Source organism: Schistocerca americana, chromosome 1, assembly GCF_021461395.2.
Source record: "Schistocerca americana isolate TAMUIC-IGC-003095 chromosome 1, iqSchAmer2.1, whole genome shotgun sequence".
Classification (NCBI taxonomy): Eukaryota; Metazoa; Arthropoda; class Insecta; order Orthoptera; family Acrididae; genus Schistocerca; species Schistocerca americana.
The window spans coordinates 1,131,916,529-1,131,941,280 of NC_060119.1; the positions used below are offsets into that span (position 1 = coordinate 1,131,916,529).

A 24,752-nucleotide genomic window follows, 5' to 3' on the forward strand; every position below is an offset into this window, starting at 1 on the left:
TAGTGGCAACTACTTATTTACAGCTTGTACAAAATAGATACGTGTTTAAAAGTTTCACTGACCTTCAGAGTAGTCACCAGCATTGTGTACAACTCGTTGCCAGTGATGTGGAAGTCACAGGATACTCTTAGCAGTGCCATTTGTGTTGACAGTTCGAGCAGCACAGTCTATTGCCTGACGAATTTGTAGCGGTTATGAAGCTGGTCATAGGTTGTGTTCCAAAAATGAACAGCATAGAGACAGAAGTGACGACACTTTCTGCAGGACCTGGACATCATTTTGTTGGACAATGCTCAAGCACGTACAGTGCAACCTGTTACTGATTTGTTTGACTGGTGGGGCTACTAAGTGTTATACCACCTACAGCACTCCTCTGACTTAAGCCCTCGTAAGTTCAACTCGATTTCTAAACTGAAGGAAACACTTCACGGCATTCGCTTCAGAACTGCTACAAATTCGTCTGGCAACAGACCGCGCCTCTCGAACTGTCAACACAACTGGCACTGCTAAGAGTATCCTATGACTTCTACATTGCTGGCAACGGGCTATACACAATGCTGGTGACTACTTTGAAGGTCAATAAAACTTTGAAACCTGTATCTATTTTCAACGAGCTGTAAATAAATAGTTGCCACTATTAAAGTTCCAACCCTCATGTCTTTCAAGAAGTTTTATATGACTGTGGCTCCACATCAAAGTAAACTCATCATGCAGAGAGAACATCGAGACATGTGCCATGTGTGCACGGGCTGTGTCCTGTGCATAAATGGCACCAACATACTGTAGCCTGACAGGTAACATATGGTGATGCAGGAATTCCATGATGTATCGTTCTCCCACCAGAGTTTCGCTGCCACCTGCAGCCACACACAATGGCTCACACACCATGGCACCAGGAGTAACATCACTGTGGGTCTCCGAAACATTGGAATAATGGGCTCTCCCTTCAGGTCGCTCCCACACTTGTAGGTGATGGTCATCCAGGGCAGTGCAGAACCACGATTCATCACTGAACACAACGCAATGCCATTCATCAGCAATCCCTCACACTCTGTCACAGCACTATTCCAGGTGCGGTCGTTTGTGTTGTGGTGGAAACGGCGCGTAATTCCTATGTAGACCGGCTGGTGCAAGTCTCGGACTAGTGGTGCGAGATGACACAGAGTACTGCGCGGAATCCATTACTTGACCTCAGATAGTAGGCGCAGATGTGAAGGGTACTCTCTTGTGGTTGTCAGGCTAGGTCGAACGGAGCCTTGACGACACGTGTGCCCACACTCATGCTCCCATGCAGTCCAACTTCGAACCACTGTCACATCTGAATGCCTCTCAAGTCTTCATATTGCATGATTCGACCAGTTGGCCAAATGGAGACCCGTAATGAGGCCCCTTTCAAACTCTGTCAGGTGGTGATTACGCTGTCTCACACGAGTACGCAGCAGCTCCCTTTCCTTCGCAGTGATCACTTTACCACTCACACCCCTTATATAACCTACAAGGCTTGCTAACAACACTAAACCCGAACAACACTAACGCAGCGCCGGCCGCAGTGGCCGAGCGGTTCTAGGCGCTTCAGTCTGGAACTGCGCGACCACTACAGTCGCAGGTTCGAATCCTGCCTCGGGCATGGATGTGTGTGATGTCCCTAGGTTAGTTAGGTTTAAGTAGTTCTAAGTTCTAGGGGACTGATGTCCTCAGATGTTAAGTCCCATAGTACTCAGAACCATTTGAACCATTTTGAATTAACGCAGTGTGGTGGCCGTTCTACCATTCCCTCTAATCATTTACATAGCAGCCGACTGTGTGTCCGTGTACGAAGTTACCGTGTCTACTGAGCGCTTCATTTTCATCAGCAGCCTTTTTTTGTATTGGTGTGAGGCGTATGCTTCCATAGTCTGTAAAACTATATGTGATAAACCCTGCATGGTATCGACGGGAAGTGTATTCGTGAATGATTTTTCAACTCGTGCGGCACTTGGCGACTTAACGCTGCAGCTGCAAGCACGTGAGCCAGCAACCTGACTCCATCGTTCAGTTCGTTAGTTGCAATAGCCTGGTGCTTTTCTCGAGCACTATCGTTCCTGATGAGCAACTCTTCAGGTCTGTGCTGTTGCAGAGAAGTTAAATGCAATTAAGTCCAAAGTTTTCCGCAGCTTATGTACCGTAGAAGTCGACCGCCGTTCGGTAGTGACCTAGTGTGGATGCTAACGGGGTAACTATATTTTATTGTTATTATTATTATTGCATTAAGACGGAGAACTGAACGTGTAAAAAGAGGATGTGGCAAGCGAAATATGACAGTCTGCCGTCGTTCGCTAGTGCACGACGTGCGACAGTAAATGGAGAGACACAGCGGAAACCACCTCCGTGCTCACCGCAGAGTCGCCGCCTCGTTAAGCGGAAGTACCTCTTTCGAATGATGCCGTTACTTTTAGCTTCCTGTACACTCGTTCGCTATAAAATGAGAACCAGGAAATCAATAGTAACAAGCAAAACATATAATACGCTAACGAGTGCATCCAAAAATGTTTATATTACGACAGCTATATAATCTCCTTTCTGCGCGCCACTTGTTCTTTGTCGGGTAAGATTTGTTCATTCGGCTTTGTCGAGTGTGGGTGTAAGCATTCAAGCGGATTGATTATTGCACCCTGTGCCTTTCTCTCTCAACATTTGAATGCAAACTTCTTCGCACAATATCTGATAGGTTCAAAAATGGTTCAAATGGCTCTAAGCACTATGGAACTTAACATCTGAGGTCATCAGTCCCCTAGACGTAGAACTACTTAAACCTAACTAACCTAAGGACATCATCTGATAAATGTAGTACCATTCGTCTCAAGTTACCTGCTATCTGAAGACTAACTTACCTTATGATTGAGCAAAAACAAAACGAACTTACACTCGTTGTTTTAGAGTGTAGCCATATAACTCTGGAACGGATTGCCTTGCGATCCCAAAAAGCTGCAACGCCATGTATTAGTTCAACTAAAATCGAAAACATTTTCTGATGACATCACAGTAGTTCCCTGTGTCAATCATACTACTCACTGTGCGTACTGAACACACGATGCCTTGGCGATAAAGAAGCAAACAGAAAACCGGTCTCTGGTTACGATTCTTCTCTTCTATGCCATCATATTACAGAAATTATTCCCGTAATGGAAACAGTTCCAGATGGAAGAGATTCGTCACCAATGTTTAGTCAACCTGAGTCTATAACTTGCAAAAGCTGTTAAACATTTAATAAGGTGACTATGTGGCTGTAGAAATCTACTGCCATCGAATACAAACTTAAGTAAAGAAAGGCTTGTTTTCTGTCTCTTTCGTAGCCTGTATCTACATCTACATCTACATTGATACTCCGCAAGCCACCCAACGGTGTGTGGCGGAGGGCACTTTACGTGGCACTGTCATTACCTCCCGTTCCTGTTCCAGTCGCGTATGGTTCGCGGGAAGAACGACTGTCTGAAAGCCTCCGTGCGCGCTCTAATCTCTCTAATTTTACATTCGTGATCTCCTCGGGAGGTATAAGTAGGGGGAAGCAATATATTCGATACCTCATCCAGAAACGCACCCTCTCGAAACCTGGCGAGCAAGCTACACCGCGATGCAGAGCGCCTCTCTTGCAGAGTCTGCCACTCGAGTTTATTAAACATCTCCGTAACGCTATCACGGTTACCAAATAACCCGGTGACGAAACGCGCCGCTCTTCTTTGGATCTTTTCTATCTCCTCCGTCAACCCGACCTGGTAGGGATCCCACACTGATGAGCAATACTCAAGTATAGGTCGAACGAGTGTTTTGTAAGCCACCTCCTTTGTTGATGGACTACATTTTCTAAGCACTCTCCCAATGAATCTCAACCTGGTAAACGCCTTACCAACAATTAATTTTATATGATCATTCCACTTCAAATCGTTCCGCACGCATACTCCCAGATATTTTACAGAAGTAACTGCTACCAGTGTTTGTTCCGCTATCATATAATCATACAATAAAGCATCCTTCTTTCTATGTATTCGCAATACATTACATTTGTCTATGTTAAGGGTCAGTTGCCACTCCCTGCACCAAGTGCCTATCCGCTGCAGATCTTCCTGTATTTCGCTACAATTTTCTAATGCAGCAACTTCTCTGTATACTACAGCATCATCCGCGAAAAGCCGCATGGAACTTCCGACACTATCTACTAAGTCATTTATATATATTGTGAAAAGCAATGGTCCCATAACACTCCCCTGTGGCACGCCAGAGGTTACTTTAACGTCTGTAGACGTCTCTCCATTGATAACAACATCCTGTGTTCTGTTTGCTAAAAACTCTTCAATCCAGCCACACAGCTGGTCTGATATTCCGTAGGCTCTTACTTTGTTTATTAGGCGACAGTGCGGAACTGTATCGAACGCCTTCCGGAAGTCAAGAAAAATAGCATCTACCTGGGAGCCTGTATCTAATATTTTCTGCGTCTCATGAACAAATAAGGCGAGTTGGGTCTCACACGATCGCTGTTTCCGGAATCCATGTTGATTCCTACATAGTAGATTCTGGGTTTCCAGAAATGACATGATACGCGAGCAAAAAACATGTTCTAAAATTCTACAAGAGATCGACGTAAGAGATATAGGTCTATAGTTTTGCGCATCTGCTCGACGACCCTTCTTGAAGACTGGGACTATCTGTGCTCTTTTCCAATCATTTGGAACCCTCCGTTCCTCTAGAGACTTGCGGTACACGGCTGTTAGAAGGGGGGCAAGTTCTTTCGCGTACTCTGTGTAGAATCGAATTGGTATCCCGTCAGGTCCAGTGGACTTTCCTCTATTGAGTGATTCCAGTTGCTTTTCTATTCCTTGGACACTTATTTCGATGTCAGCCATTTTTTCGTTTGTGCGAGGATTTAGAGAAGGAACTGCAGTGCGGTCTTCCTCTGTGAAACAGCTTTGGAAAAAGGTGTTTAGTATTTCAGCTTTACGCGTGTCATCCTCTGTTTCAATGCCATCATCATCCCGTAGTGTGTGGATATGCTGTTTCGAGCCACTTACTGATTTAACGTAAGACCAGAACTTCCTAGGATTTTCTGTCAAGTCGGTACATAGAATTTTACTTTCGAATTCAATGAACGCTTCACGCATAGCCCTCCTTACGCTAACTTTGACATCGTTTAGCTTCTGTTTGTCTGAGAGGTTTTGGCTGCGTTTAAACTTGGAGTGGAGCTCTCTTTGCTTTCGCAGTAGTTTCCTAAATTTGTTGTTGTACCACGGTGGGTTTTTCCCGTCCCTCACAGTTTTACTCGGCACGTACCTGTCTAAAACGCATTTTACGATTGCCTTGAACTTTTTCCATAAACACTCAACATTGTCAGTGTCGGAATAGAAATTCTCGTTTTGATCTGTTAGGTAGTCTGAAATCTGCCTTCTATTACTCTTGCTAAACAGATAAACCTTCCTCCCTTTTTTTATATTCCTATTAACTTCCATATTCAGGGATGCTGCAACGGCCTTATGATCACTGATTCCCTGTTCTGTACATACAGAGTCGAAAAGTTCGGGTCTGTTTGTTATCAGTAGGTCCAAGATGTTATCTTCACGAGTCGGTTCTCTGTTTAATTGCTCGAGGTAATTTTCGGGTAGTGCACTCAGTATAATGTCACTCGATGCTCTGTCCCTACCACCCGTCCTAAACATCTGAGTGTCCCAGTCTATATCTGGTAAATTGAAATCTCCACCTAAGACTATAACATGCTGAGAAAATTTATGTGAAATGTATTCCAAATTTTCTCTCAGTTGTTCTGCCACTAATGCTGCTGAGTCGGGAGGTCGGTAAAAGGAGCCAATTATTAACCTAGTTCGGTTGTTTAGTGTAACCTCCGCCCATAATAATTCACAGGAACTATCCACTTCTACTTCACTACAGGATAAACTACTACTAACAGCGACGAACACTCCACCACCGGTTGCATGCAATCTATCCTTTCTAAACACCGTCTGTACCTTTGTAAAAATTTCGGCAGAATTTATCTCTGGCTTAAGCCAGCTTTCTGTACCTATAACGATTTCAGCTTCGGTGCTTTCTATCAGCGCTTGAAGTTCCGGTACTTTACCAACGCAGCTTCGACAGTTGACAATTACAATACCGATTGCTGCTTGGTCCCCGCATGTCCTGACTTTGCCCCGCACCCGTTGAGGTTGTTGCCCTTTCTTTTTTTTTTTTTTTTTTTTGTTTGTGGTTTTAGGGCGCAAAACTTCTATGGTCATTAGCGCCCAGCCCGTGACGTAGAAAACAGGAAAAAAACGAAATTTAAAATCAGCAGCAATGGAAACATAGTCAGAAAATTGGAGAAACTAAAGGCAGAAGGAATGCTTAAAAGTCCACTATAGAAAGGGGTTGGTTGTCCACAAAAAAAAAGCTTCAAATGACTGACGTCATTTCACTGTCACTAATAAACTGTAGAACGCGGTCAGCTGAGCGCGTGTCATCTGCTAAAATCGACGATAGATCAGGCGATAGCTGTAGACGGGAGCGTAACGGATTAAAATAGGGGCATTCAATTAAAAGGTGTCTGACCGTCCACAGCTGAGAGCAGTGGGGACAGAGTGGGGGAGGATCACCGCTTAAAAGATGTCGATGACTAAAAAGACAGTGCCCTATCCGGAGTCGAGCTAAAATTACCTCCTCCCGACGACGCGTTCGGGAGGAAGAGGTCCAAGCGCAAGGAACGGCTTTCACTTCCCGCAATTTATTGTGGGGAAGTGTTGACCAATGCGCATGCCATAAATGAGTAACTTGGCGACATAAACCGCTCCGTAGATCGGTAAACGGAAGAGACTGAAGAGCTGGCCGAGGAAGAGAGACTGCAGCCTTGGCCGCTATATCGGCCGCCTCATTTCCACAGATACCAGCGTGTCCCGGGAGCCAGAGGAACGCCACTGAGACGCCCCCCAGGTGGAGCAAGCGCAGACAGTCCTGAATCCGGTGGACCAGAGGGTGCACAGGGTAAAGAGCTTGGAGACTTAGGAGAGAGCTGAGAGAATCTGAGCAGATTACGTACTGTATCCGCTGATGGCGGCGGATGTAGTGGACAGCCTGGAGAACAGCGTAAAGCTCTGCAGTATAAACCGAACACTGGTCGGGAAGCCGAAAGTGATTTGGGGTGTCGCCAACAATATAGGCACTCCCTACACCTAACGATGTTTTCGAGCCATCGGTGTAAATAAATGTGGCTTCCGTCATTTGTGCACATAGAGCAGCAAATGCCCGACGGTAAACAAGTGTAGGGGTACCATCTTTGGGAAATTGACAGAGGTCTCTGAGCAAGTCGATCCGGGGACGGTGCCAAGGCGGTGCTGTACCCCAAGTTGTCAAGAAGGTTTTAGGAAAGCGGAAGGAAAGAGAATGGAGCAGTTGACGGAAGCGGACTCCCGGGGGTAGTAGGGAGGAGGAGCGGCCTGCATACCCGACATCAAAGGAGGCGTCGAAAAAAAGGTTATGGGCTGGATTAGCAGGCATGGAAGACAGATGGCTAGCATAACGACTCAGAAGGACTGCCCGCCGATTGGACAGCGGAGGTTCAGCAGTCTCAGCATAAAGGCTTTCCACAGGGCTGGTGTAAAAAGCTCCAGACACTAAACGTAATCCACGGTGGTGGATAGAGTCGAGACGCCGAAGAATAGACGGCCGAGCAGAGGAGTAGACTATGCTTCCATAATCCAATTTCGAGCGCACTAAGGCGCGATAGAGGCGGAGAAGGACCACCCGGTCCGCTCCCCAAGAGGTACCATTCAGGACACGGAGGGTGTTAAGGGAACGCAGACTGCGAGCCGAAAGATAGGAAACGTGGGAGGACCAGCACAGTTTTCTGTCAAACATAAGACCCAAGAATTTAGCGACGTCGGAAAACGGAAGGTTGACAGGACCTAGATGTAAGGAGGGCGGAAGAAACTCCTTACGTCGCCAAAAATTAACACAAACGGTCTTACTGGGGGAGAAACGGAAGCCGGTTTCGATGCTCCACGAGTAGAGGCGATCGAGACATCCTTGAAGACGTCTTTCAAGAAGGCTGGTCCTTTGAGAACTGTAGTAGATCGCAAAATCGTCCACAAAGAGGGAGCCCGAGACATCAGGAAGGAGACAATCCATAATTGGATTAATGGCGATGGCAAACAGTACAACACTCAGCACGGAGCCCTGGGGTACCCCGTTTTCTTGGGAGAAAGTACGGGAGAGAGTAGTGTTCACCCGCACCCTAAATGTGCGCTCTGCCATAAATTCGCGAAGAAAAAGGGGCAGCCGGCCTCGAAAGCCCCAAGAGAACAGTGTGCGGAGGATGCCTGTCCTCCAACAGGTATCGTACGCTCTCTCCAGATCAAAAAATATTGCTACCGTTTGGCGTTTCCGGAGAAAATTGTTCATGATATAAGTGGAGAGAGCAACAAGATGGTCAACAGCAGAACGATGCTTTCGGAATCCGCATTGGGCTGGTGTTAAAAGACTGCGGGACTCCAGCCACCAAGCTAAACGGTAATTCACCATACGCTCCAAAACCTTACAGACACTACTCGTGAGAGAAATGGGGCGATAGCTAGAGGGGAGATGTTTGTCCTTTCCAGGTTTCGGAACGGGAACGACAATAGCTTCCCGCCATCGCCTGGGAAAGGTACTGTCGGTCCAAATTCGATTATAAAGGCGAAGGAGGTGACGCAGGCTATGGGTTGATAAATGCAGCAACATTTGGACATGGATACCATCCGGTCCTGGGGCGGAGGAGCGAGAAGTAGAGAGTGCATGTTGGAGTTCGCGCATGGAGAAAACAGTATTGTAGCTTTCGCGATTTTGAGAGGAGAAAGCAAGATGCCGCACTTCTGCTGCACGTTTCTTCGGGAGAAACGCTGGCGGGTAATTTGAAGAGCTCGAAATCTCAGCAAAGTGCTGACCCAATGAGTTAGAAATTGCGACGGGGTCCACTAAGGTATCATGCGCGACAGTGAGCCCAGAGACCGGGGAGAAACTAGGCGCGCCTGAGAACCGTCGAAGCCGACTCCAAACTTCCGAGGAGGGAGTGAAGTTGTTAAATGAGCTAGTAAAGAATTTCCAGCTTGCCTTCTTGCTATCGCGGATGACGCGACGGCATCGCGCACGGAGCTGCTTATATCGGATACAGTTGGCCAAAGTTGGATGGTGACGGAAAATGCGAAGAGCACGTCGCCGCTCACGTATTGCGTCACGGCAGGCCTCGTTCCACCAAGGAACTGGAGGGCGCCGGGGCAATTCGGAGGTGCGTGGTATTGAACGTTCCGCAGCTGTGAGAATAACGTCGGTAAAATGTGTGACCTCATCGTCGACGCTGGGAAAGCGACGGTCATCGAATGTCGCTAGAGACGAAAAAAGTGTCCAATCGGCTTGGGCAAACTTCCAGCGTCGCGAGCGCATATATGGCAGTTGAGGCTGCAGTCGAAGAACACATGGAAAGTGGTCACTCGAGTGTGTATCATCAAGGGCGAACCATTCGAAGCGCCGAGCTAGCGGAACAGTACCGACCGCAAGGTCCAAATGGGATAAATTTGCCGTGGAGGCAGACAAAAATGTAGGGACCCCAGTGTTGAGGCAGACTAGATCCGCTTGGTGGAAGACGTCTAGCAATAGTGAGCCACGTGGACAAGGATGTGGAGATCCCCAAAGCGGGTGGTGGGCATTGAAGTCCCCAACCAGCAAATAGGGGGGTGGAAGCTGATCAAGAAGATGAAGGAGATCAGCTCGTGCCATTGGTGTAGACGATGGAATGTATACCGTACAAAGAGAGAACGTGTATCCAGAAAGGGAAAGACGGACGGCGACAGCTTGGAAGGAAGTGTTTAAGGGGATTGGGTGATAATGGAGAGTATCATGGAGCAGAATCATGAGTCCTCCATGGGCTGGAGTGCCTTCAACTGAGGGGAGGTCATATCGGACGGACTGAAAATGAGGGAGAACAAAGCGGTCATGGGGACGCAGCTTTGTTTCCTGAAGACAGAAGATGACCGGCGAGTAGGATCGTAAGAGGATCGACAATTCCTCCCGATTGGCGCGAATGCCGCGGATATTCCAGTGGATAATGGACATAGGGTGAACAGAAAATGGAGGAACGGCACCAAGGGTGCTGTCAACTCAACGACTGCTCAGAGCTTGCGACCGACAGCATGGAATGGCATTCAGTCGAAGGCAGAAGATCCTGATCCATAGGTGGGTCAGGAGCAGCTCCTGCCACCAACGATCGGCCAGTTGACCGGCCACCAACAGTGCGCCTCGGCGACACAGAAGATGGCCGAGGGCGATTTCCGCCAGGTGGTGCTGTAGATGGGACACGCCTTGGCGGAGAAGGAGAGGAACTGTGTTTCTTCGTAGCCTTCTTGGAGGTATGTTTAGATGAAGGAGGAACCGATGGTTGTGAAGTTGCAGTACGTAAAAACTCTTCACGAGAATGCTCTTTTTTTGTAGACTTGGCGTCTGACTTTTGGGCTCGAGATTTAGCAGAACCCGACGAAGGGTGAGCCATAGAGTGGGCAGGCGAAAGAGGTGAGGTTGAACGGGCGATCTTTGCGCTGGCCGATCTGACGACCGTGGTACTAAATGTGAGGTCGCAAGTCTGCGTGGCCGCCTCCTTTGTTGGCCGAGAAGAAGCAAGGACAGCGCTGTATTTTCCTTTCTGAGGCACGGTGGGCTGTCGACTGGCGAGTAACTTTCGAGCAGCAAAGGTCGACACCTTTTCCTTCACTCTTATTTCCTGGATCAGCTTTTCGTCCTTAAAAACAGGGCAATCTCGAGAGGAAGCAGCGTGGTCACCCATACAGTTGATGCAGCGAGGGGATGGAGGTGGACAAGCACCCTCATGGGCATCCCTGCCACACGTAAAACATTTGGCCGGATTGGAACAGGACTGGCTGGTGTGATTAAACCGCTGACATCGATAGCAACGCGTAGGGTTTGGGACATAAGGGCGAACGGAAATTATCTCATAGCCTGATTTGATTTTTGATGGGAGTTGAACTTTGTCAAAAGTCAAGAAGACAGTGCGGGTTGGAATGATGTTCGAGTCAACCCTTTTCATAACCCGATGAACAGCGGTGACGCCCTGGTCAGACAGGTAGTGCTGAATTTCTTCGTCAGACAATCCATCGAGGGAGCGTGTATAAACGACTCCACGCGAGGAATTTAAGGTACGGTGCGGTTCCACCCGGACAGGGAAGGTGTGGAGCAGAGAAGTACGCAGCAATTTTTGAGCCTGGAGGGCACTGTGTGTTTCTAACAACAGGGTACCATTCCGTAATCTGGAACAAGACTTTACAGGACCCGCAATTGCGTCGACACCTTTCTGAATAATGAAAGGGTTGACCGTGGAAAAGTCGTGACCTTCGTCAGACCGAGAAACAACAAGGAACTGTGGCAACGATGGAAGAACCGTCTGTGGCTGAGACTCAGTGAACTTACGTTTGTGAGCAGACATAGTGGAAGGTGAGGAAACCATTGCGGAAGAATCCCCCATGATTACCGGCGTCTCCGATGGCGCGCTCCTCCCTTGTGGGGGCCCTCACCGAGGGCACACCTGCCTTAGGTGATTGTTCACACCTCAGGTCACACCTCCCGACATACGGATGGAGGGACCAATCGGCACTTTCGGAAGGTATCAGCTCGGGTAATCACCCCTCCCTGGGCCTGGCCTTTACCAGGGGGTACGTACGTGTCCTACCTGTCTACCCGGGGCGGGGAATTACGCGTTACCCCCGTCACCGGCTACGCATGGAAGTGCGTGGGTCGGCCTTCAGACACGCACAGGGAGGAAGAAAGAGAAAGGGAAAGGAAAGAAGAGGGGGGTCTCAAACGCCGCAGCGGAGAAAAGGGTAAAGAGAAGAGGTAAGGAAAGGAGATGGACAAAGGAAGGAAGAAGACATACAAGCAAGGAAGAAGAAGAATGCGGTACATTTACAAGCATCCGTCTCCGGACGTAGGCGCAAACCATACTCCCAGAGGGGGAGAAAGTGAAGGAAAGAGCAAGAGGTGAGGGGGGGGGGTGAAGACAGGGGATGGGGAAGGATGCGGAAAGGGAAGGTATGCAGCCCAGAAAGGAAGGAAGGCCACATTAGCTCGGGGCCCCGTGCTCGCTACGCACGTATCCACAAAAGAGTTGTTGGTCCCCTGGGGGGGTTGCCCTTTCTGTACTTGCCCAAGGCCATCTAACCTAAAAAACCGCCCAGCCCACGCCACACAACCCCTGCTACCCGTGTAGCCGCTTGTTGCGTGTAGTGGACTCCTGACCTATCCAGCGGAACCCGAAACCCCACCACCCTATGGCGCAAGTCGAGGAATCTGCAGCCCACACGGTCGCAGAACCGTCTCAGCCTCTGATTCAGACCCTCCACTCGGCTCTGTACCAAAGGTCCGCAGTCAGTCCTGTCGACGATGCTGCAGATGGTGAGCTCTGCTTTCATCCCGCTAGCGAGACTGGCAGTCTTCACCAAATCAGATAGCCGCCGGAAGCCAGAGAGGATTTCCTCCGATCCATAGCGACACACATCATTGGTGCCGACATGAGCGACCACCTGCAGATGGGTGCACCCTGTACCCTTCATGGCATCCGGAAGGACCCTTTCCACATCTGGAATGACTCCCCCCGGTATGCACACGGAGTGCACATTGGTTTTCTTCCCCTCTCTTGCTGCCATTTCCCTAAGGGGCCCCATTACGCACCTGACGTTGGAGCTCCCAACTACCAGTAAGCCCACCCTCTGCGACTGCCCGGATCTTGCAGACTGAGGGGCAACCTCTGGAACAGGACAAGCAGCCATGTCAGGCCGAAGATCAGTATCAGCCTGAGACAGAGCCTGAAACCGGTTCGTCAGACAAACTGGAGAGGCTTTCCGTTCAGCCCTCCGGAATGTCTTTCGCCCCCTGCCACACCTTGAAACGACCTCCCACTCTACCACAGGTGAGGGATCAGCCTCAATGCAGGCAGTATCCCGGGCAACCACAGTCTTAGTCCGATCAGGGGATGCGTGGGACGAGCTGGCCGTCCCCGACAAACCCCCATCCGGACCCCCACAGTGATGCCCATTGGCAACAGCCTCAAGCTGTGTGACCGAAGCCAACACTGCCTGAAGCTGGGAGCGAAGGGATGCCAACTCAGCCTGCATCCGAACACAGCAGTTGCAGTCCCTATCCATGCTAAAAACTGTTTTGCAAAGAACGTCTGAACTAATCTACAGAGAGCGCAAACAAATCGACAAAATTTAAACGGTTATTAAAATACAAGATTGCCTAGTAAATGCAGTAATGCTGCTACTTGCGCACTGCTGACACTGCTCGGCGGCGGAAGGAGACTAAGCGTAATTACACTATTGAGGTACTAAAACACGATGCTACACTCTCAAATACTATAATACGCCCGAAATTTATGAATTAAACAATGCAAGTACCAAAAACACGCAAAGAAATTAAGAATCAAACTATGTAGCAAATGAGTGAGCTAGGAGTATACGACTTGCTGCTGCAGCTGCTTATCCAACGGCGGCAGGGAGCACACTGACTGCGACCAACCGACACTGGCCGTTCAAAACAAAAACAGTAGACAAACGACTACGCGAATTTACACTATTCAGGTACTAAAACGCGATGCTACAACTCTCAAATACTATAATACGCCCGAAATTTATGAATTAAACAATGCAAGTACCAAAAACACGCAAAGAAATTAAGAATTAAACTATGTAACAAATGAGTGAGCTAGGAGTATACGACTTGCTGCTCAGCTGCTTATCCAACGGCGGCAGGGAGCACACTGACTGCGACCAACCGACACTGGCCGTTCAAAACAAAAACAGACAAACGACTACGCGAATTTACACTATTCAGGTACTAAAACGCGATGCTACAACTCTCAAATACTATAATACGCCGGAAATTTATGAATTAAACAATGCAAGTACCAAAAACACGCAAAGAAATTAAGAATTAAACTATGTAACAAATGAGTGAGCTAGGAGTATACGACTTGCTGCTCAGCTGCTTATCCAACGGCGGCAGGGAGCACAGACTTTTTTTGCCCGTCTTTAATCCATTTTTATGTTGTTCACAGCATAAACTTTTCACGAAAATGAAGGCCATAGAAGCATGCTCTTTTCCGAATGTACTTCTGACCAAAAAGAAATTCTGCAGCTGGAGTACTAGGTTTTCATTAATCATGCCTTTTGCGTTCTTGTGGTGATATTCCCATATAAACTTTCATCCTCTAACACATATCTCTTTATCTCCATCCGAGAAGTAAAATACCAATTTTCCTAGATTTAGCTTTAACATTTCTTTATATAACGAAATATTTTCTTAAATTTTTTCATCCTCCATTTCACGTACTTAGGGGTTGCATTTCCAAAAACACTGAAACATGTATTTTTTTAAAATTTCTAACCGAGAATTCAAATACCAATTTTCATAGATGTAGCTTTAAAAGTACTGTATTAGTTCTATAACAACGACTTTTTTTTGAAAAATTTCCCCCACTATTTCGTACTCACAGGAGTTAAATTTTCAAAAATTGTGAAACGGGTATTTCTTTATTTCTGACCGCGAAACCAAAAGCCAAATGTCGTAGGTCTAGCTTCAAAATTGCCTTGATAGCGACATTTTAAAAAAAAAAACCTTTTCTTCTCATATTTCACCCTCATAGAGGTCGGATTTCGACAAATCCCTTCTTAAACGATGCCTACGGTACAAGATAGACACCCTCAGCGATTTTTAATTTCCGACCTTAGTGATATGGGGTGGGCGATGATGGGTTAGCGACTGAGGGAGTGATTCAGTCAGTCGGGAAATTGCGTTTTATATGTATATAGACTTGACTGGAATACTCTCTTTCAAATTCTGAAGGTGGCAGGGGTAAAATACAGGGAGCGAAAGGCTATTTACAATTTGTACAGAAATCATATGGCACTTATAAGAGTCGAGGGGCAAAAAGGGAAGCAGTGGTTGGGAAGGGAGTGAGACAGGGTTGTAGCCTCTCCCCGATGTTATTCAACCTGTATATTGAGCAAGCAGTAAAGGAAACAAAAGAAAAATTTGGAGTAGGAATTAAAATCCATGGAGAAGAAATAAAACCTTTGAAGTTCGCTGAAGACATTGTAATTCTGTCGTAGACAGCAAAGGACTTGGAAGAGCAGCTGAACGGAATGGACAGGGTCTTGAAAGGAGGATATGATATGAACATCAACAAAAGCAAAGCGAGAATAATGGAATGTAGTCGAATTAAATCGGGTGATGCTGTAGGAATTAGATTAGGAAATGAGGCACTTGAAGTAGTAAATGAGTTTTGCTATTTGGGGAGCAAAATAACTGATGATGGTCGAAGTAGAGAGTATATAAAATGTAGACTAGCAATGGCAAGGAAAGCATTTCTGAAGAAGAGAAATTTGTTAACATCGAGTATGGATTTAAGTGTCAGGATGTCGTTTCTGAAAGTATTTGTGTGGAGTGTAGCCATGTATGGAAGTGAAACGTGGACGATAAATAGTTTAGACAAGAAGAGAATAGAAGCTTTCGAAATGTGGTGCTACAGAAGAATGCTGAAGATTAAATGGGTAGATCACATAACAAATGGGGAGGTATTTAATAGAAATGGAGAGAAGAGAAATTTGTGGCACAACTTGACTAGAAGAAGGGATCGGTTGGTAGGGCATATTATGAGGCATCAAGGGATCACCGATTTAGTATTGGAGGGCAGCGTGGAGGGTAAAAATCGTAGAGGGAGACCAACAGATTAATGGACTAAACAGATTCAGAAGGATGTAGGTTGCAGTAGGTACTGGGAGATGAAGAATCTTGCACAGGATAGAGTAGCATGGAGAGCTGCATGAAACCAGTCTCTGGACTGAAGACCACAACAACATGTATATAGTCATGAGTGGTTTCGGGTAACGTCGCCCATCTTCAGAGCCTATGTTGTAGTTACAGAGTAACCTATTGTGATGGAACTATCAGTTCAATGTCATATATGTACACGACAGTGAAATGGTATTTCCATACAGCTTGTATACATATGTGACAAACTGATGGTTCCATCAGGAGAGTTTCCTATGTAACTACATAATTTTATGATCTCTAGATGGATGACGCAGTCCATGACTCTCAAATAAAAACAAAGGTAAATAAATAAAAAAAATATGACAATATCGACAGACAGAAACAAGCCATTTTTATATACACAAGGATTAGGAATAATTCCCTGTGATAAGAAAATGCAGTTTGGTAAAGTAAAATTTAAGTGGTAGGATTCCTTTTCTTGAGGCATTCATCTCGAGTGTAGACTTGTACGGAAGGTAAATACGGACAAGAAACCGTTGAGACAAAACGCGAATAGAAGGTTATGAATTGTGGTGCTGTAGAAAAATATTGAATGGCAGCTAGATCGAATAGTTAATGAGTACTTACTGCATGGAATTGGGAGAAAATAAGTTAAATAGCCTAAGAAATTGTATTATAGGACATATTCTGAGCCATCAAGGAGTAGTCATTTGGGTGATATAGGGAAGTGTGTGGGATAAGAACTGTAGAGGAGACCAAGGGATGAATGCAGTAAGCGGGCTGATATGGATGTAGGTTGCCGTAGTTAAGTAGTGATGAAGAGGGTTGCAGAAGGTAGGCTACCGTGGAGAGCTGCGAGCAACACTACCACCACCACCATCGGCTAGCTGTCGATGTGGATGTGCTTCCTGACGAAAAACACAGCTATTATTGTGAGAAGTTTGTACGTGCTATCTATTGCTTGAGCCTTGTCCCGCAGTTATGCAGGATCAGCCATCGTTAATCGATTTTGGCATGTTAATGTTTAAGGGGTGGCTGGATGCCTTTCCTGCCGCCACCCCGTACCCCCTGGGACGGAATTAGTGTACCCCAACTGTCTGCGTCGAGTGGAATCCATGGAATAGTGCGAAAGTGTTCAGATGTCTGCAAGCCGTGTAACTGAGGCGGAACTGGGGGACCAGCCCGGTATTCGCCTAGCAGGATGTGAAAAACCGCCTAAAAACCACATCCAGGCTGACCGGCACAACTGCCCTCGTCGTTAATCCGCTGGGCGGATTCGATCCAGGGCCGGCGCGCCTACCTGAGTCCAGGAAGCAGCGCATTAGCGCTCTCGGCTACCCTGGCGGGTTAGAAGTTTTTACGTACTATGGTGGGCTTAAAAGATCAAATTACTTTTTTTCAGTTTATGGCATAACTTTCCTGTCGTTTATGCCAGCTAAGGTTAATACTACTGTTCATTGACCGAAACTAGTGGCGTATTGTGTAAAATAAATAATAGCTGAAGGGTTCACCACGAATTTTAACAACACACAACATATATGGCCATTGGTCCCGAGCTGTGCATTTTAGAACTATGGTAAACTGGCAAATTTTGCTCAATTTTACGTCGCATACCCTGCTCCGATCTTATTATTAGATTGTTTTTCTCCTCGCCATTTGATGGCGGTGTGAGCACGGGACGCGGCAAGTGAAGTAGGCAAGTGGTGCAGAGACGAATGGGGAACCAATCTAGCGGCGATACGGGATGCATGCGGCGAAATCCGCTGACACAACAGCGACGCTGACAAAGGACAGATCGTTATGGGTCGGCACCAGAGAAAGAGTCCGCCCCGATAGCTGAGTGGTCAGCGTGACGGATTGCCGTCCTACGGGCCCGAGTTCGATACCAGGCTGGGTCGGGGATTTGCTCCGCTGAGGGGCTGGGTGTTGTGCTGTCTTCATCATCATTTCATCCCCATCCGGCGCGCAGGTCGCCCATGTGGCTTCCAGCGTAATAAGACCTGCACCAAGGCGGCCGGACCTACCCCGCAAGGGGCCTCACGGCCAATGAAGCCAAACGCTTATCTCCATTTTACCTGAGAAACACGACCGTCTGACGGCAGTTCGCGTGTGAGTGTGTTTGAAACCACGAGTAGGCCACATGGTGGTGGTGGACATCAACGCCCCGTCTCAGAACGCGGAGTTCAGAGCCTAGCCCAATCCTTAAAGCAGGATAAGCGGTTGATCTGTGGCAGATCTGACGACAGATTGCAGTGTTACAGCAGACGCACGTGTTCTGGAGCGCAGCGCTCAGTGTGCAGGTTGAATACGGGTCTGTGCAACAGATGACCCGTATCATTCCTCACGTTGACCGAACGACACCGTCAATTACGATGGCTCTGGGCACGGTATCTCTGAGACTGGACCGTGGCTCAATGGAAACGTGTCGCCTGCTCGGATATATCGTCTTTCTTGTTAAACCAGGTCGATATTTGTTACATCAGGGTGATTCTCGTGTCCGGATACGCCGTTCAAAAACAAATGTTCAAATGTGTGTGAAATCTTATGGGACTTAACGGCTAAGGTCATCAGTCCCTAAGCTTACACACTACTTAAACTAAATTATCCTAAGGACAAGCACACACACTCATACCCGAGGGAGGACTCGAACCTCCGCCGGGATCAGCCGCACAGTCCATGACTGCAGCGCCTCAGACCGCTCGGCTAATCCCGCTTGGCGATACGCCGTTCAAAATGGTTCAAATGGCTCCGAACACTATGGGACTTAACATCTGAGGTCATCAGTCCCGTATAACTTAGAACTACTTCAACCTAACTAACGTAAAGACGTCACATACATCCATGCCCGAGGCAGGATTCGAACCTGCGACCGTAGTAGTCCCACGGTTCCGGACTGAAGTGCCTAGAATCGCTCGGTCTCCACGGTCAGTGGATACGCCGTCATCCTGGCGAACGGCCAATGGAAATACACACAGCGTCACGGGTACAGGATGGTGAGGGCAGAAAGTATGCTAAGGGGGACGTTGTCCAGGGCTTCTGGCAACTGTGGTAGAAGCTGAAAGCATTATGACACTGCGTAAATATTATTAAGAGGGCCACCTGCATCTCTTCATACTTGATATCTTTCCAAATGGGGATTTCACTTTTTCAGCAGAATAACTGTCCGTTTCGCAAGACCAAAATCGTGCTAAAACGATTTGAGCAGCCTGATACTACATCGACGTTAAAATCTTGGGCTCCAGATTCGGTTGATATGAACACGATAGCACACTTGTGGCACACTACAGAGCACAAGCTTCGCGCCCACAACCCACTGTCCTGTGATACATGGGAATTGTGTGACCTGTCCGTAGACATGTGACGCTAAATGCGCCTGGACGCCAACCAAGGACTTACCGAGTCCAACCCATTCGGAATCGATGGTGTTAATATGCGCTACTAAGCAGGTGGTGTTAATGTTTTCGCTCGTCGCTCTCTCTCTCTCTCTCTCTCTCTCTCTCTCTCTCTCTCTCTCTCTGTGTGTGTGTGTCTGTGTGTGTGTGTGTGTGTGTGTGTGTGTGTGTGTGTGAATCGCAAGTAAGGGAGGTTTCAGTTACGACGGCCGTATACGAACCTATGCGGTGACTGGGCGCAATTGCGTGTTGAGGAAGACACAACATGTGATCAAAAGGATCCGAACGCCCCCAAAAAATACGTTTTTCATATTAGCTGCATTGTGCTGCCACCTACTGCCAGGTACTCCATATCAGCGACCTCAGCAGTCATTAGACATCGTGAGAGGGCAGAACGGGGTGCTCCGCGGAACTGACGGGCTTCGAACGTGGTCAGGTGATTGGGTGTCACTTGTGTCGTATGTCTGTACGCGAGATTTCCACACTCCTAAACATACCTAGGTCCACTGTTTCCGATGTGATTGTGAAGTGGAAACGTGAAGGGACACGTACAGCACAAAAGCGTACAGGCCTACCTCGTCTGTTGACTGACAGAGACCGCCGACAGTTGAAGAGAGTCGTAACGTGCAATAGACAGACGTCTATTCAGACCATCACACAGGAATTCCAAAATGCATCAGGATCCGCTGCAAGTACTATGACAGTTAGGCGGGAAGTGAGAAAACTTGGATTTCATGGTCGAGTACCTGCTCATAAGTCACACATCAAGCCGGTAAATGTTAAACAACACCTCGCTTGGTGTAAGGAGCGTAAACACTGGACGATTGAGCAGTGAAAAATGTTGTGTGGAGTGACGAATCACGATATACAATTTGGCGATCCGATGGCAGGGTGAGAGTATGGTGAATGCCCGGTGAACGTCATCTGCCAGCGTGTGTAGTGCCAACAGTAAAATTCGGAGGCGGTGGTGTTACGGTGTGGTCGTGTTTATCATGGTGGGGGCTTGTTGTTTTGCTTGGTTATATCACAGAACAGGCCTAAATTGATGTTTTAAGCTCTTCTTGCTTCCCATTGTCGAAGAGCAATTCGGTGAGGGCGATTGCACCTTTCAACACGATCGAGCACCTGTTCATAATGCACGGCCTGTGGCTGAGTGGTTACACGACAATAACATCTCTGTAATGGACTGGCCTGCACAGAGTCCTGACCTGAATCCTATAAAACACCTTTGGGATGTTTTGGAGCGCCGACTTCGTGGCAGGCCTCACCGACCGACATCGATACCTCTCCTCAGTGCAGCACTGCGTGAAGAATGGGTTGCCGTTTCCCAAGGAACCTTCCAGCGCCTGATTGGACGTATGCCTGCGTGACTGGAAGCTGTCATCAAGGCTAAGGGTGGACCAACACTATACTGAAGTCCAGCATTACCGACGGAGGGCGCCACGAACTTGTTAGTCATTTTCATCCAGATGTCCCAATACTTTTGATCACATAGTGTGTATCCCTTGCGATACAGCCTGTATTGAGGCCACTGCAGTACCGTTCCGAGAAACTGTGTCCGTCACACGAGACAAGTACTATCTGAAAGCAGCAATCTGGTGTGATACTGTAAAATCTATTCTTTTTTGTAAATAAAGAGCTGATGTATCCATTTCAGGCAAAAGTCTTTATATTTGTATAACAATTAACAACAACGTATTTCCTGCGTGTTTTTGTTTTTTCGCTCTCTAATGTATTGCACTTGATTTATACCAAACGATTCTCTTAAGCCTTATAGACCCACATCATAGTTTTACGATGAATCTTTCGACATAGTTATTTTGGAGTTCCGAAATTAATAATCATAAGACTCTACACTGTATAATGTCCTCGTTTGGCGATTTTGAGATTTTTTGCGCTTTGCGTCACGCATTATTGTGTGTGATACGTAGCTGTCACTACGAAATTATGTTTTAAATTCGAAAGGGAACCAATTGTGGTAAATGGTGTCACTAGCCGGAAGTACGCCGCACTCGGCGAAATGAAGCTGTCGATCTGATGAAGTTGGCACATGATGTTCGAGAAATATATATTTTTTCACAGTTCTTGATAGATACATAGTTGCAGAATTCACTGTACAAAATTTCAGTAGTTCTGGAGAATTTCGCGAAGGAAACAGGGGAAATATTAATGTCGTAAAAAATAATTTGCCAATTTGCGAAAAGAAATTTGATCACAAACCTTAATAGCTGCCCAAGAGTTCTACAAAAAACCTTAATTACATTTTTTGTGGGGCAGATAGCTTATGAGGTAACTGCAATAATGAATGACCCTCTTTCACTACATAAAAATAGAAATTCGTACAATAGTTGTATGCCGTTGCTCCAACTCCGAAGACTTTGTCCTCAGGTAGCAGGACGATCAGATCCCCCAATTGGTTAGTCATCTGAGCAAGATTACGTAATGTTTCGTTGTCTAATTTAAGTTAGATATTTAAAGTAAAACTGTGGCACAGGCAGATTCTGCAGTGTGTTTAATGGTCGTGGTAACGTACAACTACTTCGCTACGTGAAGCGTTCTGCAATCTGAAGTACTACGGAGATGCGGTGGTAAGAATTCGCGGCGCTCTTTTGTGTATTGGAGGCAGCGAACTTATTGTCACATTTAGAAGACGATCATAAACACACACACCAGCTCCAGAATATTTGTTAAACAGAAGATTATCATGGAATACTGTTAAAAGAAAAGTTGAAGATTTAGACGACATGTCTTTAAAGCTTATTCGTAAAGAAGTAGGTAACTACTGGCAACAAGAACACGTTAACTAAGAAAGAGATAAGGGGCATGCGCACGAATACTACCCACGTTCGTTTGAACAGTTCGGTTGTGCGTGTTCAGCTGGTGTTCTTGTGCAGTAGTAGCTCTAGTGTAGGTGATATTTGTGAACCATAACATTCATAAAAATATAGAATGTACCATAAATGAAATGTCTCTTTGACTTGGAAGAATTTGAAGTGAATTAGAGGCTATGATCATATTTTTTTGCTGAATTCTGAAGAACTTTTCAAATTTTGTACAGAGAACTCTAGACCTATAACCCATCTATCAAGAACTTTGAAAAAAAAAAGAATATTTCTTGAAAGTCAGATGCCAGTTCCACAAGACTCAATGTGTGCCACGTTGAATTTACTGGCTGCGTGTGGTGCATCTCATTCGTAAATGTTTTGTCAAGTCACAGACAATCACAATTGAAAAACACATTACTTTAAGAGATACTTCCGTTTCTTAGGAATTTCTTGCTTTTACGTAAATTACGTATTTACATATCTGCAAAACATTCAGTTTTCCGCTTTGTGATTTTCAAGCTGCAGACAAATATATAGAAAATGTAAGCAATTCATTTGTCGAGAATCCTCTCGTTCCAAGAGGAACGCGCATTGTCATCCATAAGAATGAAGAGGCAAAGACGCACATGGGGAAGGAGTACAACCGGCCGCGGTGGTCCCGCGGTTCTAGGCGCTCAGTCCGGAACCGGGCGACCGCTACGGTCGCAGGTTCGAATCCTGCCGTGGGCATGGATGTGTGTGATGTCCTTAGGTTAGTTAGGTTTAAGTAGTTCTAAGTTCTAGGGGACTGATGACCACAGATGTTAAGCCCCATAGTGCTCAGAGCCATTTGAACCATTATGGGCAAAAAAATGTTTGTAAGTTATTTTAAGTTAAATGTTATAAATAATTTCTGATCTGTAAAAGCAAATATCCCGGCAACACATTATCCGATTGTAACAAACGAGAAGTTTGTGGACACTCTCGTAGAACTGTAGCGGACTGTGGGAATAGATTTCCTGAAATTATTCATACATTTAAATGAGAGGCCGAAAAGTGCATTTTACGCAATTAAAAATAACTTTTCTTACTAAATAAATAGAGAAACATTACAAGTAGCGGCAGCAGTGTAAACTTCAGTTATATAGAAAATTATTTAATGTATAATTTAAACTGTTTGTTAATATTTACACTTATAAATCCGAAAACGGAGGAAAACCATAGGAAATATTGTTTATAAATAAACTATGGTAGATAGAAGAAAACTGATAACAGTATATTTTTCGGAAAATTTTCCAAGTGATGTGATGAATCATAACTGTATATAAAGTTAAAATTAAGAATTTCAGCATTTTTCGTTTTCAGTAGTTTAAATTATTTCAGTGGTGCTTGAACGAGGTTTGCTAGGTGCACAGCGGTATTTTGGAGAGGAGGTAATATGTTCGGACGCCGATGGAGGTGGTCAGGCTGTGTTAGTCTGTGTTTCGAGAAAGTTTTGTCTGATGAGCGGTGAAATAGGCGCTAGTTTGCGTGTGGGAATTATTCAGACTGCCTACTTTCGAACATAGAAATTTTTCGGCATCTGATGGATTTGTTACTTTTCGGGTTGGGTGTGACACAAGTCGCACTTATAACGTTTCAGAGTGTGGCTATTGTGGAACTCATAGTTTGAGATACTGTGGAAGTTCAACGCTTTCTAAAGATGACTCACGCAATTAATCGTGGTTTATTCAGTCGCCCCCAAGATCTTAAGAAACTCGGCCAGGCTCTGAAATTAATTCATTGTGAACTGTGACTTTCGATTTTTCTATGTTCATATGGGAAAAATCTCGAATTTGTGAAACTTAAAAAAAAAAACTATCAGTCCGTATGTGATCTCTGCCTAGTAAATACTGCCTGCATTTATACTAAATTGTGGAGCATTGGGTACATTGCGATGGATGTGTGTTGGTTCCCCATAGATGAAACGTAGCCAATAGATGAAACCAGTCCAGTCACGTTTACGGAGGCCCATTGTGAAGTGTTTGCACTGTGTAATATTGGCTAAGTCTTTCCGTGCAGTAGCACGTGTGAGCTCAGAGCAGGTATAGGACTTCTGACCAGTTTAGAACTTTCACTTTCGGCGAGTTGACGAGAGACATTGCATTTTATTTCGTCACCCACACCACATGCGCATTTCCATACAATCCATACGGTCGCAGCGCCCATCCTAGCCCCGTGCCCCCTTCCCCCTTCGCCAAAAAAGAAAGAAAAACAAGCGGACCTGCACGTTCAGTCCTCGTGAGCTGACGGTGATGAATGAGGAAGCGACCACCCACCTAGGTGGTGCCGAGTGGAGCGCAGCGGTGCGGCAGCTGTGGTTGCCTCACCTTGATCATGGCCTTCAGCAGGTTGTAGCGCTGGAAGACGTTGCGGACGTTCTTGCTCTCGGTGTACTTGCTCATGAGCGTGATGAGCGAGCGCTTGGCCGTGTCGTACGAGTCCTCGAGGCGCACGCGCACCGCCCGCAGCCGCTCGTTCGTCTCGATCACCTCCTCCTTGGTCTGGCCGCCTGCAACACGACAGCAGCGAGCGTGCACCGTTATGAGGCAGTCTGACCAGGTAGAGGCGAGCGGGCTTGACCGATGGAGCGAACAGGTCTGGTCGCACACTGGAACGACATTCGTAGTTATTCATTCCTCTATTAGTTGAAGCCATAACTGATACTAGACAAGAAGCAGTATTATCTGCAATGCTT

At 46.5% G+C, this 24,752-nt stretch overlaps 1 protein-coding gene across 1 annotated transcript in view; it reads right to left on the bottom strand.

The window, feature by feature from the left end:
• LOC124597117 overlaps positions 1 to 24,752 on the bottom strand; it is a 188,640-nt gene that overhangs the window by 63,961 nt on the left and 99,927 nt on the right. Inside the window, exon 2 of the mRNA XM_047135918.1 lies at positions 24,385 to 24,566. Coding sequence (XP_046991874.1) covers positions 24,385 to 24,566 — 182 coding nt within the window. The remainder of the gene's footprint in view (positions 1 to 24,384; positions 24,567 to 24,752) is intronic.